Source organism: Hyla sarda (assembly GCF_029499605.1).
Source record: "Hyla sarda isolate aHylSar1 chromosome 1 unlocalized genomic scaffold, aHylSar1.hap1 SUPER_1_unloc_1, whole genome shotgun sequence".
NCBI classification, from domain to species: Eukaryota; Metazoa; Chordata; class Amphibia; order Anura; family Hylidae; genus Hyla; species Hyla sarda.
Genome location: NW_026607570.1, coordinates 149,515 through 166,597, shown reverse-complemented (window position 1 = coordinate 166,597; position 17,083 = coordinate 149,515). Strand labels below are relative to the sequence as shown.

The 17,083-nt window shown below is 40.7% G+C and overlaps 1 protein-coding gene across 1 annotated transcript in view; it reads left to right on the top strand.

Moving 5' to 3' along the window:
- Positions 1-16,717, top strand: part of LOC130297916 (uncharacterized) — a 203,106-nt gene extending 186,389 nt beyond the window's left edge. The window contains 3 exon segments of the mRNA XM_056550764.1: positions 11,310-12,215; positions 12,218-12,513; positions 15,188-16,717. Of these exon segments, the coding sequence (XP_056406739.1) occupies positions 11,310-12,215; positions 12,218-12,513; positions 15,188-16,717 (2,732 nt within the window).
- The last annotated feature ends 366 nt before the right edge of the window (positions 16,718-17,083 follow it).

Here is a 17,083-nt window from a genome sequence, read left to right as displayed (position 1 = left end):
CCTCTCTGCTTTCATGCTGCAGTCTGATAGGACAGGAGTGAGCACAGAGGAGTACTAGTCCTGCCAGGTCTGTGCTTCAGCTGGGACAGAGATGATGCTGCAGCCGGACAGGATTATGTTTTAGATCGGTGGTCTCAAAGTGTGGCCCTTAATGATTGGGAGCATGTGTTTTGTCTTTAACCCCTTAAGGACCAGGCCAATTTTATTTTTCCTTTTTTGTTTTTTCCTCCTCACCTTCAAAAATCCACAAAATCCACAGTTTTAAACGTGACCTTCAGACACTTCTCTTCAAGCCTATAACGTTCCCTCGTTGCCTCCATTGCTACCACTTTTCTCCTTTTTGAGACCTCTGTGTCTTGGAGACATCAGAAGCTTCATATTAGACCGTCTCCCCCTCTTCTCTCTGCACTTTAGACCTTTAGAGATTATCTGGTGACCGGTTCACTCTCCTGTATGTCACCTGATTATTAATGAAATATGGCCGCACCATTGTATCAATAAAGCCCTTTATGCCTTCTGCCTTGTCTTTATTTGTACCCCAAAATTATAAAGTGCTGCGGAATCTGTTGGCGCTATATAAATAAAATTATAATTATTATTATGTGATTATATAATCTTATCACATATCAGATGATCCTGGCAGCTCCCAGAAACCTCCCCTTTAAGCTCTATCTGTATACTGCTGCTATCTCTATGGGATCAGTATATATAGAGTTATACACCTCCCCTCCAGCTCTATCTATATACTGCTGCTATCTCTATGGGATCAGTATATATAGTAGTTATACACCTCCCCTCCAGCTCTATCTGTATACTGCTGCTATCTCTATAGGATCAGGATATATAGTAGTTATACACCTCCCCTCCAGCTCTATCTGTATACTGCTGCTATCTCTATGGGATCAGTATATATAGAGTTATACACCTCCCCTCCATCTCTATCTGTAAACTGCTGCTGCTGCCTCTGTGGGATCAGGATATATAGTAGTTATACACCTCCCCTCCAGCTCTATCTGTATACTGCTTCTGCTATCTCTATGGGATAAGGATATATAGTAGTTATACACCTCCCCTCCAGCTCTATCTGTATACTGCTGCTATCTCTATGGGATCAGGATATATAGTAGTTATACACTTCCTATCCCAGCTCTAAATGTATACTGCTGCTATATCTGGGATCAGGATATGTAGTAGTTATACTCCTCCCCTCCAGCTCTATCTATATACTGCTACCGCTATCTCTGTGGGATCAGGATATATAGTAGTTATACTCCTCCCCTCCAGCTCTATCTTTATACTGCCGCTATCTCTGTGGGATCAGGATATATATAGTAGCTATACAGCTCCCGTAAGGCTGTTTTTGATTTTCCAAAATTGCTTAAAAAATCATGCTATTCCCATAGTTGTGCAAATTGCCGAAAAACACATGTAAACATAGAAACATGTGAACAAGTCTGAAGACTTCAAATCTTTAGAAAACAACAAAAATTGTGAATATAGGTTACATTTTGGGAATATTTATGTAAAATACACTCACCTTGAATAAGAAAGTGCCCTGATAAGTTCCATAAGATATGGGGGGGCCGATGTGGTTCTCTCTCGGCTTTCACCTCTTTTCTGTCCTCCGCACTCTTGGCTCCTCCTTTTAACCCTTTCCTCTTCTGTCTTTCTCCTTCCTTTCTTCCTTTTCTGGGGGGTAGTGTGGGGGGTCCCTCTGCCCAAGTCTAGTGTCCTACCCTATCCGTGGTGGCTCAGGAGGCGTTACCTGCTCAAGTTTAACCTCTTAAGGACACAGACAATTTTATTTTTGCATTTTCCTTTTTTCCTCCTCGCCTTCTAAAATCCATAACTCTTTTATATTTCCATCCACAGACCGTATGAGACTTGTTTTTTGCGCGACCAATTGTACTTTGTAATGACATCCGTCATTTTACCATAAAACGTGCGGCAAACCCCAAAAATGATTATTTGTGGGAGGAAACTTAAAAGAAAACCTCAATTTTGCAGATTTAGGAAGGTTTTGTTCTCGCGCTATTTTATGGGACAATATGATTACAGTGATCCCCATGAATATTTACTTATTGGACTTATTGTACTGCTTAAAAAAAAATCTCAAACTTTTTTTTTTTTAAGTCGCCCTATTTTGACCACCTATAACTTTCTCATTTTTCCGTATATGGGCTGTATGAGGTATAATTCTTTTGCGCTATGAACTGTATATTTTTAGTACCACTTTTGTGTATATATGACTTTTTAGTCACTTTTTTGGGAATGAGATGTGACCAAGAAGCAGCATCGTGTCCTTTGTCCTTAAGGGGTTAAAGTGTTACTCCGCCCACAGACATCTTATCCCCTATGTAAAGGATATGGGATAAGATGTGTGATCACAGGGGGGATAAGATGTGTGATCACAGGGGGGATAAGATGTGTGATTGCGGGGGGATAAGATGTGTGACCACGGGAGATAAGATGTGTGACCACGGGGGATAAGATGTGTGATCGCGGGGGGATAAGATGTGTGACCACGGGGGATAAGATGTGTGACCACGGGGGATAAGATGTGTGATCGCGGGGGGATAAGATGTGTGATCACGGGGGGGATAAGATGTGTGACCACGGGAGATAAGATGTGTGACCACGGGGGATAAGATGTGTGATCGCGGGGGATAAGATGTGTGATCGCGGGGGGATAAGATGTGTGATCACGGGGGGGATAAGATGTGTGACCACGGGGGATAAGATGTGTGACCACGGGGGATAAGATGTGTGACCACGGGGGATAAGATGTGTGATCGCGGGGGGATAAGATGTGTGATCACGGGGGGGATAAGATGTGTGATCGCGGGGGATAAGATGTGTGATCGCGGGGGATAAGATGTGTGATCACGGGGGGATAAGATGTGTGATCGCGGGGGGATAAGATGTGTGATCACGGGGGGGATAAGATGTGTGATCGCGGGGGATAAGATGTGTGATCGCGGGGGATAAGATGTGTGATCGCGGGGGATAAGATGTGTGATCACGGGGGGGATAAGATGTGTGATCGCGGGGGATAAGATGTGTGATCGCGGGGGATAAGATGTGTGATCGCGGGGGGATAAGATGTGTGATCGCGTGGGGATAAGATGTGTGATCGCGTGGGGATAAGATGTGTGATCGCGGGGGATAAGATGTGTGATCGCGGGGGGATAAGATGTGTGATCGCGGGGGATAAGATGTGTGATCGCGGGGGGATAAGATGTGTGATCGCGGGGGATAAGATGTGTGATCGCGGGGGGATAAGATGTGTGATCGCGGGGGATAAGATGTGTGATCGCGGGGGGATAAGATGTCTGATCGAGGGGCTCCCGCCGCTGGGACCCCTGCAATCTCCGAGCAGCACTCTGCATTCTACAGTATGTTTAGAACGCTGGATTTGGGCGTCCGGAGATGTGACATCACACCAAGCCCCCTTGCAATGTCACGTCACGCAGCCTCCATTCATGTCTATAGGAGGGGGCGTGAGGTGACATCATGAGGGGGCGTGGTGTGACGTCACAACCACGCCTAAACCAAGCATTCTGAAAAAAACTTTCAGAATGCCGGTTGCTGCACGGAGATCAGGGGGTCCCAGTAGCAGAATCACGATGATCACACACCTCATATCGTGACCTTATATCCCGATCTCATATCCTGTCCTCATATCCTGTCCTCATATCTCGACCTCATATCTTGACCTTATATCCTGTACTCATATCCCTTCCTCATATCCCGTCCTCATATCTCGACCTCATATCTTGACCTTATATCCAGTCCTCATATCCCTTCCTCATATCCTGTCCTCAACCCGTCCTCATATCTTATCTTGACCTTATATCCAGTCCTCATATCCCTTCCTCATATCCTGTCCTCATCCCGTCCTCATATCCTGACCTTATATCCAGTCCTCATATCCTGACCTCATATCCCGTCCTCCTATCCTGACCTTATATCCAGTCCTCATATCCCATCCTCACTCATATCCTAACCTTATATCCAGTCCTCATATCCCATTCTCACTCATATCCTGACCTCATCCCGTCCTCATATCCTGACCTTATATCCAGTCCTCATATCCCCTCCTCATATCCTGCCCTTATATCCAGCCCTTATATCCCATCCTCACTCATATCCTGACCTCATCCCGTCCTCATATCCTGACCTTATATCCAGTCCTCATATCCCGTCCTCACTCATATCCTGACCTCATCCCGTCCTCATATCCAGCCCTTATATCCAGTCCTCATATCCCATCCTCACTCATATCCTGACCTCATCCCGTCCTCATATCCTGACCTTATATCCAGTCCTCATATCCCATCTTCACTCATATCCTGACCTCATCCCGTCCTCATATCCTGACCTTATATCCAGTCCTCATATCCCGTCCTCACTCATATCCTGACCTCATCCCGTCCTCATATCCAGCCCTTATATCCCATCCTCACTGATATCCCGACCTCATATCCCGTCCTCATATCCTGACCTTATATCCAGTCCTCATATCCCATCCTTATATCCAGTCCTCATATCCCATCCTCACTCATATCCTGACCTCATCCCGTCCTCATATCCTAACCTTATATCCAGTCCTCATATCCCATCCTCACTCATATCCTGACCTCATCCCGTCCTCATATCCTGACCTTATATCCAGTCCTCATATCCCATCCTCACTCATATCCTGACCTCATCCCGTCCTCATATCCTGACCTTATATCCAGTCCTCATATCCCGTCCTCACTCATATCCTGACCTCATCCCGTCCTCATATCCAGCCCTTATATCCAGTCCTCATATCCCATCCTCACTCATATCCTGACCTCATCCCGTCCTCATATCCTGACCTTATATCCAGTCCTCATATCCCATCTTCACTCATATCCTGACCTCATCCCGTCCTCATATCCTGACCTTATATCCAGTCCTCATATCCCGTCAACACTCATATCCTGACCTCATCCCGTCCTCATATCCAGCCCTTATATCCCATCCTCACTGATATCCCGACCTCATATCCCGTCCTCATATCCTGACCTTATATCCAGTCCTCATATCCCATCCTCATATCCCGTCCTCATATCCTGACCTTATATCCAGCCCTTATATCCCATCCTCACTGATATCCCGTCCTCATATCCCGTCCTCATATCCTGACCTAATATCCAGTCCTCATATCCCGTCCTCATATCCTGACCTTATATCCAGTCCTCATATCCCGACCTCATATCCCGTTCTCATATCCTGACCTTATATCCAGCCCTTATATCCCATCCTCATATCCCGTTCTCATATCCTGACCTTATATCCAGCCCTTATATCCCATCCTCACTGATATCCCGTCCTCCTATCCCGTCCTCCTATCCCGTCCTCATATCCTGACCTTATATCCAGTCCTCATATCCCGTCCTCATATCCTGACCTTATATCCAGTCCTCATATAACGACCTCATATCCCGTTCTCATATCCTGATCTTATATCCAGCCCTTATATCCCATCGTCACTGATATCCCGACCTCATATGCTGACCTTATATCCAGTCCTCATATCCCGTCCTCATATCCTGACCTTATATCCAGTCCTCATATCCCATCCTCATATCCTGACCTTATATCCAGTCCTCATATCCCGTCCTCATATCCTGCCCTTATATCCAGCCCTTATATCCCATCCTCACTGATATCCCGATCTTATATCTCATCCTCATATCCAGCCCTTATATCCCATCCTCACTGATATCCTGACCTCATATCCCGTCCTCATATCCCGTCCTCATATCCCGTCCTCATATCCCGTCCTCATATCCCGTCCTCATATCCCGTCCTCATATCCCGTCCTCATATCCCGTCCTCATATCCTGACCTTATATCCAGTCCTCATATCCCATCCTCATATCCTGACCTTATATCCAGTCCTCATATCCCGTCCTCATATCCTGCCCTTATATCCCATCCTCACTGATATCCCGTTCTTATATCTCATCCTCATATCCTGCCCTTATATCCCATCCTCACTGATATCCCCACCTCATATCCTGACCTCATATCCTGACCTCATATCCCGTCCTCATATCCCGTCCTCATATCCCGTCCTCATATCCCGTCCTCACTCATATCCTGACCTCATCCCGTCCTCATATCCAGCCCTTATATCCAGTCCTCATATCCCATCCTCACTCATATCCTGACCTCATCCCGTCCTCATATCCTGACCTTATATCCAGTCCTCATATCCCATCTTCACTCATATCCTGACCTCATCCCGTCCTCATATCCTGACCTTATATCCAGTCCTCATATCCCGTCCTCACTCATATCCTGACCTCATCCCGTCCTCATATCCAGCCCTTATATCCCATCCTCACTGATATCCCGACCTCATATCCCGTCCTCATATCCTGACCTTATATCCAGTCCTCATATCCCATCCTTATATCCAGTCCTCATATCCCATCCTCACTCATATCCTGACCTCATCCCGTCCTCATATCCTAACCTTATATCCAGTCCTCATATCCCATCCTCACTCATAACCTGACCTCATCCCGTCCTCATATCCTGACCTTATATCCAGTCCTCATATCCCATCCTCACTCATATCCTGACCTCATCCCGTCCTCATATCCTGACCTTATATCCAGTCCTCATATCCCGTCCTCACTCATATCCTGACCTCATCCCGTCCTCATATCCAGCCCTTATATCCAGTCCTCATATCCCATCCTCACTCATATCCTGACCTCATCCCGTCCTCATATCCTGACCTTATATCCAGTCCTCATATCCCATCTTCACTCGTATCCTGACCTCATCCCGTCCTCATATCCTGACCTTATATCCAGTCCTCATATCCCGTCAACACTCATATCCTGACCTCATCCCGTCCTCATATCCAGCCCTTATATCCCATCCTCACTGATATCCCGACCTCATATCCCGTCCTCATATCCTGACCTTATATCCAGTCCTCATATCCCATCCTCATATCCCGTCCTCATATCCTGACCTTATATCCAGCCCTTATATCCCATCCTCACTGATATCCCGTCCTCATATCCCGTCCTCATATCCTGACCTAATATCCAGTCCTCATATCCCGTCCTCATATCCTGACCTTATATCCAGTCCTCATATCCCGACCTCATATCCCGTTCTCATATCCTGACCTTATATCCAGCCCTTATATCCCATCCTCATATCCCGTTCTCATATCCTGACCTTATATCCAGCCCTTATATCCCATCCTCACTGATATCCCGTCCACCTATCCCGTCCTCATATCCCGTCCTCATATCCTGACCTTATATCCAGTCCTCATATCCCGTCCTCATATCCTGACCTTATATCCAGTCCTCATATAACGACCTCATATCCCGTTCTCATATCCTGATCTTATATCCAGCCCTTATATCCCATCGTCACTGATATCCCGACCTCATATGCTGACCTTATATCCAGTCCTCATATCCCGTCCTCATATCCTGACCTTATATCCAGTCCTCATATCCCATCCTCATATCCTGACCTTATATCCAGTCCTCATATCCCGTCCTCATATCCTGCCCTTATATCCAGCCCTTATATCCCATCCTCACTGATATCCCGATCTTATATCTCATCCTCATATCCAGCCCTTATATCCCATCCTCACTGATATCCTGACCTCATATCCCGTCCTCATATCCCGTCCTCATATCCCGTCCTCATATCCCGTCCTCATATCCCGTCCTCATATCCCGTCCTCATATCCCGTCCTCATATCCCGTCCTCATATCCCGTCCTCATATCCTGACCTTATATCCAGTCCTCATATCCCATCCTCATATCCTGACCTTATATCCAGTCCTCATATCCCGTCCTCATATCCTGCCCTTATATCCAGCCCTTATATCCCATCCTCACTGATATCCCGTTCTTATATCTCATCCTCATATCCTGCCCTTATATCCCATCCTCACTGATATCCCCACCTCATATCCTGACCTCATATCCTGACCTCATATCCTGACCTCATATCCCGTCCTCATATCCCGTCCTCATATCCCGTCCTCATATCCCGTCCTCATATCCCGTCCTCATATCCCGTCCTCATATCCCGTCCTCATATCCCGTCCTCATATTCTGACCTTATATCCAGCCCTTATATCCCATCCTCACTGATATCCCGATCTTATTTCTCATCCTGAGCTTATATCCCGTCCTCATATCTCATCCTCATATCCTGACCTTATATCCAGCCCTTATATCCCATCCTCACTGATATCCCGATCTTATATCTCATCCTCATATCCTGACCTTATATCCAGCCCTTATATTCCATCCTCACTCATATCCCGATCTTATATCTCATCCTCATATCTCTTAGGTGGGGCTGAGTTATGATGAAGAGATTGTAGGCCAAAAATAGGAGGCGTGGTTTTGTGGAAGTGGGCATGGCTTGCAAGCCAGACCGATTCACAAAAAGCGTAGAAAAATAAATGGGGTGTGGCTTTGTGAGATGAGGCGTGGCATGTGGGAGGGGTGTGGCCAGACTGACGCCCTAACCAGGAGATGCAGAGCTTGTAGTAGGGTAACATAAGTCCTATAGACTTGCATGGGACTTATGACAAAAACCCCATCCTTCACATAGGAGGGTAGGTAAGGGTTAATTTAGATATCATATATTTTTATTTGACATAAAAGTAACATGTGACTAAGTTTCATTCAAATATCTCCAACCATTTGGAAGTGATGCTGAAACATTCACACATACATACATATATACATATATACATACACATATATATATATATATATATATATATATATATATATATATATATATATATATATACATACCTACATATATAAATACACATATATACATACATACACATATATATATACATACATATATACATACCTACATATATACATACATACACACATATATACATACACACATATATACATACATACACATACATACATACATACACATACATACATACACATACATACATACATACACACACACACATACATATATATATATATATACATACATACACACATCTATATATATATATATATATACATACCTACATATATAAATACACACACATATACATACACATATATACATACCTACATATATACATACACACACACACATACATACATCTATATATACATACACATATATACATACCTACATATATATATATATACACACACACACATATATATATATATACCTAAATATATAAATACACACATACATATATACATACACATATATATATACACACACACGTATACATACACATATAAATACACACATGCATATATACATACACACATATATATACACACACATATACATATATATACACATATATACACACACACATACATACACACATATATACATACACATACATACATACACATATATACACACATATATACATACACATATATACATACACATACATACATACACATATATACATACACACATATATACATACACATACATACATATATACATACACACATATATACATACATATATACATACATACACATATATACATACCTACATATATAAATACACACATACACATATACATACCTACATATATACACACATACATATACATACACATATATACATACATATATACATACACACATATATACATACACATATACATATACACACACACATATACATACCTACATATATACACACACATACATATATATATATACATGCACATATATAAATACACACACATATATACATACACATATACATACCTACATATATACACACATACATACACATATAAACAAACATACATAAATACATACATACACATGTATGTACACACATATATATATATATATATATATATATACACATAAATACATACATACACACATCTATATATACATACACATATATACATACCTACATATATATACACACACACATATATATACATACACACATACATATATACACACACATATATATACATACACACATACATATATACACACACATATATATACATACACACACACACATATATACACACACATACATATATACATACACACACATACATATATACACACATATATACATACATACACACATATACATATATACATATATATACATACACACATATACATATATATACATACATACACACCTATATACATACACACATATATACATACACACACATATATACACATCCATACACACATATATACACACACATATATACACATCCATACACACATATATATACACACACATATATACATACATACACACACACATACATATATACACACACATTCATACACACATATATACATCCATATACACATATATACACACACATACATACACACACATATATACATACATACACACACATATATACACATCCATACACACATATATACACACACATATATACACATCCATACACACATATATACACACACATATATACATACATACACACACACACACACATATATACACACACATTCATACACACATATATACACATCCATATACACATATATACACACACATACATACACACACATATATACATACATACACACACATATATACATACATACACACACACACACATATATACACACACATTCATACACACATATATACATCCATACACACATATATATACACACATACATACACACATGAAGTTAACCCCCAATTTTTTGTTGTAAAAATGTAAAAGCTATTTTTGTTGTAATTGTTTTTAAAAAGTAGGAAAGTGTAACGAAAACTATGCAAATTAGATATCGCTGTGATCATATGGACCTGACTTACATTGTATTAACTGTGCATTAAAATATAAGATCGGTCCCAGAAAGAACAAGCTCTAAAATACAGTGTAGATGGGAAAATAAAAGAGTTATGGCTATGAGGAGAGGAGGAAAAAATGAAAACACAAGAGCTTAAATGTCCTGGGTTGTTAAGGGGTTAATAATAAATGTGTTATTCTCTGCAGATTCTTGTAGCAGGAGATCAGAGGAGAATCTTATATCTTCAGATTATAAAGCAGATGATGATATCACACAAGATACATATGAAGAACATTCCATTATCCCAGATACACCCTCAGCCCTTCACAGCCAAGATCTGTCATCTCATCCTTATATACAGGTCCTGTCTTCTCACTCATCACAGGATGTTCAGCAAAATAAAGGTCATAGAAGGAATGATGGACATCAAAAAGCTATTACAGGGGAAAAGCCATTGTCATGTTTAGAGTGTGGGAAATGTTTTACTTATAAATCAAAACTTGTTAGACATCAAGGAACTCACAGAGGAGAAAAGCCATTTTCATGTTCAGAATGTGGAAAATGGTTTACTGAGAAATCAAGTCTTCTTCTACATCAAAGAACTCACACAGGAGAGAAGCTATTTTCATGCTCAGAATGTAGAAAATGTTTTACTCAGCAATCACATCTTGTTGCACATCAAAGAACTCACACAGGGGAGAAGCCATTTTTATGTTCAGAATGTGGAAAATGTTTTACTAATAAATCGCAACTTGTTAATCATCAAAGAACTCACACAGGAGAGAAGCCATTTTCATGTGCAGAGTGTGGGAAATCTTTTACTGACAAATCAAGTCTTGTTAATCATCAAATAACTCACACAGGGGAGAAGCCATTTTCATGTGCAGAGTGTGGAAAATGTTTTACTTATAAATCAGAACTTGTTAGACATCAAAGAACTCACACAGGAGAGAAGCCATTTTCATGTTCAGAATGTGGAAAATGTTTTAATCAGCAATCACAACTTGTTAAACATCAAATAACTCACACAGGAGAGAAGCCATTTTCATGTTCAGAATGTAGAAAATGTTTTACTCAGAAATCACATCTTGTTAAACATCAAAGAACTCACACAGGGGAGAAGCCATTTTCATGTGCAGAGTGTGGGAAATGTTTTACTGAGAAATCAAGTCTTGTTAACCATAAACTAACTCACACAGGGGAGAAACCATATTCATGTTCAGAATGTGGGAAATGTTTTTCTCGAAAATCAAGACTTGTTAAACATGAAAAAACTCACACAGAGGAGAAGCCATTTTAATGTGCAGAGTGTGGGATATGTTTTACTGTGAAATCTGATCTTCTTAAACATGAAGAACTCACACAGGTGAGAAGGCATTTTCATGTGCAGAATGTAGGAAATGTTTTACTGAGAAATCAAGTCTTTGTAAACAAACTCACACAGGGGTAAAACCCTATTCATGTTCAGAATGTGGGAAATGTTTTTCTCACAAATCAAGTTTTAAACATGAAAGAACTGTTCAAGACCTTGAGCCCCAATGTATTTCTATTTATTTATTCATTTATTTTGTCACCTTGGGTATAGGTGTCTTAATTGGGCAGCCCAGGTCACATGGTCGCTTGAGTGACAAGAGCCTCTCCAAATCTGTTTTGTAATATTTATATTAAAAATTTAATGGAAAAAAAAAGTTTTTATGTGTTGTAAAGTAAGCTATTTCTAACAAGTTCCAAAATGTATGTTATTAAATTTTTTTCTATAATTACCATGTTTCTTTTCATTTTTGAAAACCCACCACTAGGGGTCTCCCTACATGTCCCGTCCGCTAGTCTCTTATTGATTTCAGACTCATGCTGGCCTGGCATGAGTCCAAAATCTCAGGCTGCAGCCGGGACACGTGACTGCTGCTCCCTGCCTGTCAATCACGCAGCTCAGCTATTGCTCTCACATACCCCCCCGCCGACCGCTCCCAGTCACTGTGGCTGACCCCTGCCCCCGCCTCATGTTGTTATACAGCAGCAGACAGCACAACTACATCTACCAGCATGCACTTTGGTAGTTTGTGCAAGCTGGGGGGGTTATAGTTAGTTTTTCTATGAAAAAGTGTGCCTCCAGCAGTTGCATAACTACAACCCCCAGCATGCACGGACAGCCAAAAGGCATACTGGGAGTTGGAGTAGTGTGCCTCCAGCTGTTGTATAACTTAGTCCCAGTGAAGTGGAATGACTTCTTCAGATACTCAGTGCATATCTGTTCCCGTCCAGATTGATTATCTAAGTAAAGTTTGATGCATCGGAGTGAAGTGACAGACACTGACGCTCTGTTCAGGTTAAAGGGGTTATCCAGGCAAAACCTTTTTTTATATATATCAACTGGCTCCGGAAAGTTAAACAGATTTGTAAATTACTTCTATTAAAAAATCTTAATCCTTCCAATAGTTATTAGCTTCTGAAGTTTTCTGTCTAACTGCTCATTGATGATGTCACGTCCCGGGAGCTGTGCATGATGGGAGAATATCCCCATAGGAACTGCACAGCTCCTGGGACGTGAGTCATCAGAGAGCAGTTAGACAGAAAACAACAACTCAACTTCAGAAGCTAATAACTATTGGAAGGATTAAGATTTTTTAATAGAAGTAATTTACAAATCTGTTTATCTTTCCGGAGCTGGTTGATATATTAAAAAAAAGTTTTGGCCTGGAATACCCCTTTAAGCAATTCTCTGGTGTTTATTACGGCAGAGTTCACAGGTTATATAGCCTCCAGAATTAACATAAATTACCACCCACATTATCCATCATTATCCGTGACGTGTGTGTACGTGCGTGTGGTTTTGTTTTATAGACTTTTATAGACTTGTTTTTCTCCTAAGCGTTAATCATAATCTTGCTCCTCTTTTCCTCCAGATGGTCACCTGACACAAATACTTTATTAGTCGGACATTATCAGGTGTTGTCCAGGATACGGATCCTGGTACAGACATCACTATCTCTTTACAACATTAATATTGGTAATAATAAAAGTTCAGTCTTGATTGTCAGACTCCACGGGAAGAAAGGCTGATGTGAAATAGTCATTTTATCCCAATTATATATATGATTATTGATATTGAATCCATTACAATTCCCACTTGAAATGGCTATTTTACACCAGCTCAGAGAAAGCGCCGGCTGGCGCGAAACTAGTTGCAAGACTCCTTCTCTCCTCCACGTCCCACACCTGCTGGATCTCCTAATATCATCTGAAAATAAACTTTCTCCGGTTTGTGAATTTTGACAGTGGGTGAGTGCAGTTTCTGCTTTTTCCTTCTACTTCGTGGAATTATATATAACTACTATAATACTGCTCCTATATAGAAGAATATAACTACTATAATACTGCTCCTATATACAAGAATATAACTATTATAATACTGCTCCTATATACAAGAATATAACTACTATAATACTTCCCCTATATACAAGAATATAACTACTATAATACTGCCTCCTATATACAAGAATATAACTACTATAATACTGCTCCTATATACAAGAATATAACTACTATAATACTGCTCCTATATACAAGAATATAACTACTATAATACTGCTCCTATATACAAGAATATAACTACTATAATACTGCTCCTATATACAAGAATATAACTACTATAATACTGCCTCCTATATACAAGAATATAACTACTATAATACTGCCTCCTATATACAAGAATATAACTACTATAATACTGCCTCCTATATACAAGAATAGAACTACTATAATACTGCTCCTATATACAAGAATAGAACTACTATAATACTGCTCCTATATACAAGAAGATAACTACTATAATACTGCTCCTATATACAAGAATATAACTATTATAATACTGCTCCTATATACAAGAATATAACTACTATAATACTGCTCCTATATACAAGAATATAACTACTATAATACTGTCTCCTATATACAAGAATATAACTACTATAATACTGCTCCTATATACAAGAATAGAACTACTATAATACTGCTCCTATATACAAGAATATAACTACTTTCTTCCTCGACTTCCGGCAGCACAGAAGGAATAGGCCTGGCCTCTTTTATTCATCCTAGGACCGCCCACCTAAAAAAAACTCCACAATAATCAACCAATGGCATGACATCCTACCTTATAACTAGTCATTCAACATACATACAAACTGTGTTTTTTTTCTGTCCTCTTTTCTTCCTGACAGGTGACCTTGCCCACCACTAACTATGTTTGTTTTTCTTTTTCCTAGCCAACCTCAGAGAGTTAAGAGCGATCAGATTAGCCATAATACATTTTTCTCCTCAGATTGCGAATTCTTCAGTCCTGATCCAATCAGACAATCTAGTCTCAGTGTACTACATCCAGAAGGAAGGTGGGACAAGGTCTGCAGCTTTACAGAAGGAATGCAGCAAGATAATGTCCTGGGCAGAACAACAGGGCATCTCCCTGATGGCGCTTCATATAAAAGGAACGCTAAATTCTCAAGCAGACTGGTTGAGCCGACAGGTTAGATCCCAACGAATGGGAATTAAATCCCAAGTACTTTACTCAGATAACCCACAGATGAGGATTACCCAAATGGGACGTGATGGCCACGAGATGCAACAGAAAACTACAGAAGTTCTGCTCAAGGTATCGCACAGATCTCCCGGACCATCTGGATGCTTTCACCATGAGCTGGAAAGATCGGTTCATTTATCTCTTCCCTCCAATTCCGTTAATCAGCAGAGTACTGAACAAGATTATTCTGGACAGCCCCTCAGTCCTGTTAATTGCACCTTTTTGGCCCCGGAGGGCTTGGTTTCCTCTATTGTTTCGTCTCTCGAAGGGAGAATATTGGAAGCTACCTCTAGAGGAAGATCTTCTGTTACAGAAAGGGCTATTTCATCAACATCTGGACAGATTGCATCTGACTCTCTGGATTTTGAGAGGGAGAAATTCAGACAGAAAGGTTTATCTGAAGAAGTTATAGAAACCTTGTTAGCAGCCAGAAGACCATCCACTAACCTACTGTATGCTAAGCTTTGGAGGAAATTTGTCTCCTGGAAGGAACAGAAGGGTCTGACAGAGAATTCTGTGTCTATTATTCTTCGGTTTTTACAAGAAGGATATCTAAAGGGTTTGAAACCAAATACTCTCCGTGTTCATGTCACGGCAATCAACGCTTATACTGATGGAAAATTTATGGGTCAACCCCTTATCGCAAGATTTTTCAAAGCGCTGAGAAAATTAAGACCTACGGTTAAACCTCCGGTTTCTTCTTGGGACTTATCACTGGTATTGTCTAGACTGTCGATTCCTCCCTTTGAGCCATTACAGGATGCAGAAATGAAGTGGTTATCCTTTAAGGTGCTCTTTTTAGTCGCCATCACATCTGCCAAGAGGCTGGGGGAATTACAAGCCCTATCAGCGAATCCTCCATACACTAAGTTTACTCCGGATGGAGTTCTTCTCAGGACAATACCTTCATTTATTCCCAAGGTAGCTTCGGTACAAAACATCAATAGAGAAATATTCCTTCCTACCTTCCTACCATCTGAAAATTCTCCTCTGGATGTCAGAACTGCTCTCTTAATCTATCTACAAAGAGTGAAGTCTTTCAGAATTGATGAGAATCTTTTTATTCAATTCTCCGGTGTAAGGAAAGGAAAGAAAGCCGCTAAAGATACCTTGTCAAGATGGATCAAATCGGTAATTGTGGAATGTTACAAGTTGGAAGATAAGGAACCCCCTTTTCAGATTAGAGCACATTCCACAAGAGCCACAGCTACCTCTTGGGCAGAGAGGGCACAAGTTCCCCTGACAGATATATGTGATGCAGCTTCATGGTCATAGTCTTCCACATTCATCAACCATTACAGGCTTAACCTTCAAGCAGAGAATCCAGCCTTTAGCACTGGGGTACTGTCTGCAGCTCTTCATCTATAACCCCACCCCTGTTCTCTAAGCTAGCGAGAATTCCTTCTGTGCTGCCGGGAGTCGAGGAAGAAAGTTAAAATTGTATACTTACCGTAATTTTTCTTTCTTCGAGACAGAAGGCAGCACATATAACCCTCCCAATAAATGATTTAAGCATCAGAGAAAAGAGTCTAGTTATTTACACAGTTTGTATGTATGTTGAATGACTAGTTATAAGGTAGGATGTCATGCCATTGGTTGATTATTGTGGAGTTTTTTTTAGGTGGGTGGTCCTAGGATGAA